The sequence below is a fragment of the Gastrolobium bilobum genome, unplaced genomic scaffold (assembly GCF_033153095.1).
Source record: "Gastrolobium bilobum isolate Gb01-03AN ecotype WA unplaced genomic scaffold, APGP_CSIRO_Gbil_v1 utg688, whole genome shotgun sequence".
NCBI lineage: Eukaryota > Viridiplantae > Streptophyta > Magnoliopsida > Fabales > Fabaceae > Gastrolobium > Gastrolobium bilobum.
Window position 1 is genome coordinate 58,983 of NW_026897255.1, and position 1,644 is coordinate 60,626.

At 39.2% G+C, this 1,644-nt stretch overlaps 1 protein-coding gene across 1 annotated transcript; it reads right to left on the minus strand.

Moving 5' to 3' along the window:
* Positions 1–660: 660 nt before the first annotated feature.
* LOC133305290 (probable transcriptional regulator RABBIT EARS) lies at positions 661–1,422 on the minus strand. The gene has a single exon (XM_061505462.1). It carries the CDS (start codon positions 1,420–1,422, stop codon positions 661–663), a length of 762 nt encoding a protein of 253 aa, XP_061361446.1.
* Between the last annotated feature and the right edge of the window lie 222 nt (positions 1,423–1,644).

The window sequence follows — 1,644 nt, forward strand, 5'->3', positions numbered from 1 at the left end:
TGAATCCTTATAAATAAATCCTTCTGTATATTAGTCTTACGAGAAGAGAAACAGATAAACAAATAATAAAACATAAAAAATATGGAATTGAAAATGGTATACTTGTAATTTTGTGTAAAGAAGAGGAGTGAACAGTGAAGACAATATTACTCCATTTAGTTATGTATACCTAGAAAAAGAAATCCCCGTAAAATGTATGCACTGCCAGACATATACGTACTGAGACAATTCTGAAACGGAAAACGACACTCCACTACAACATCGATCAGTGTCTCACCCAAACCCTAATCTTCTTTCATTAATAAACTATTTCCTAATTCCCAACACCAACTTTCATTTTCCATTTCTTTGAATTTACACTGCCTTCTCCTTTCTCTCCTTCACTATCTCCTAACCCCCAAATTGCTCGTCCGAATGCATCTTAAGTCACAAAACATCATATACATATAAAATCAATCAACCAAGAAATGAAGAAAAAAAAAAAACCCTCAAAATATCTGTCAGCTTTAGCTATATGTATATGATGAGAGTTGAACATGGTGTTTCAAACATTAATAAATTATTAAAGTACTCTCGTAGGTGCAAAAAGAGAGCAAATTACAGTTCTCTTTGGACTTTGATCTTCCTCACACGCACCCAATTGTGAAAATAATTCCTTTTTCAAGTTGGTGTTGATCTATGCCCCAAGCGGAGCTCTAGATCAAGTTCCTCATGGTGTTGGCCACGGTTGGTGGAAGAGTTCGTAGGTTCATCCCCTTTGCTAGAGTAAGAAGAAAAACCATTGATCCCTGCAGCTGAAGAAGCTGCTCTAGCCATATCAAAAGAAGGTGAACAAGTTGGCATCATCATAATAATGTTGTTTTGTGGGTAGGAAGAGACAGAGAGAAGAGTGGAGGGTGATTCACCACATGCATTCAGTGTAGCACTGTGACTATGAGTATTAGGGCTTGGCAAATGGTAGAAGAGGCACAATCCACCATTAGCAACAAGCTCCTGATGAGGTGGGAAGTGAGAGTAATTAGAGGAAGTGGTTGTTGTTGTTGTTGTTGTTGTGTTGGGTGAAGCAGCAGGGTACTGTGGTTGGTGGAGGCGTGCACGGTCACGGCGGTGCACGTTCATGTGGCCACCGAGAGCTTGTGCTGACCGGAACTCCCTTCTACAGAAGGTGCAAGTGTAGGACCTCGGAGGCCAAGTGGTTCCCATCATGTTTCTAGTGTCTTCTGCAAAGGCTCTGACTTCCCATGATTCGTCTTCTTCTTTTTGTTCATCCCTAGGATTCCACATCCAATTCGATGATGAACCGGTGGATTTAGGGTTTTGTTGAGGTTGAGGTTGATTTTGATTTTGATTTTGATGGTGTTGTTGGGATTGTGACAAATTTGGGATCTGGGTCATGGAGAGAAGTCCAATCCCTGCAGCCATGGTATTGAAACTGACATTTAAGATAGATAGATAGATAAAAAGATAGATAGATATGTGTGATGGAGGAGTTGATGTGGAACAAATTGTAGGAAATTTTTTTGGTTAAATAGGGGATGGGGTATATGGTTTATATATATATATGAGGGAGACAAAATGAAGACCTAAAACTCCAATCGAATGTATCACTGATATTTTGAAGACTGTATTTGGATCATATATAGT

Bases quoted from the DNA above. Each gene is read 5' to 3' on its own strand.
- LOC133305290 (XM_061505462.1), bottom strand. From the start codon at position 1,422: ATGGCTGCAGGGATTGGACTTCTCTCCATGACCCAGATCCCAAATTTG.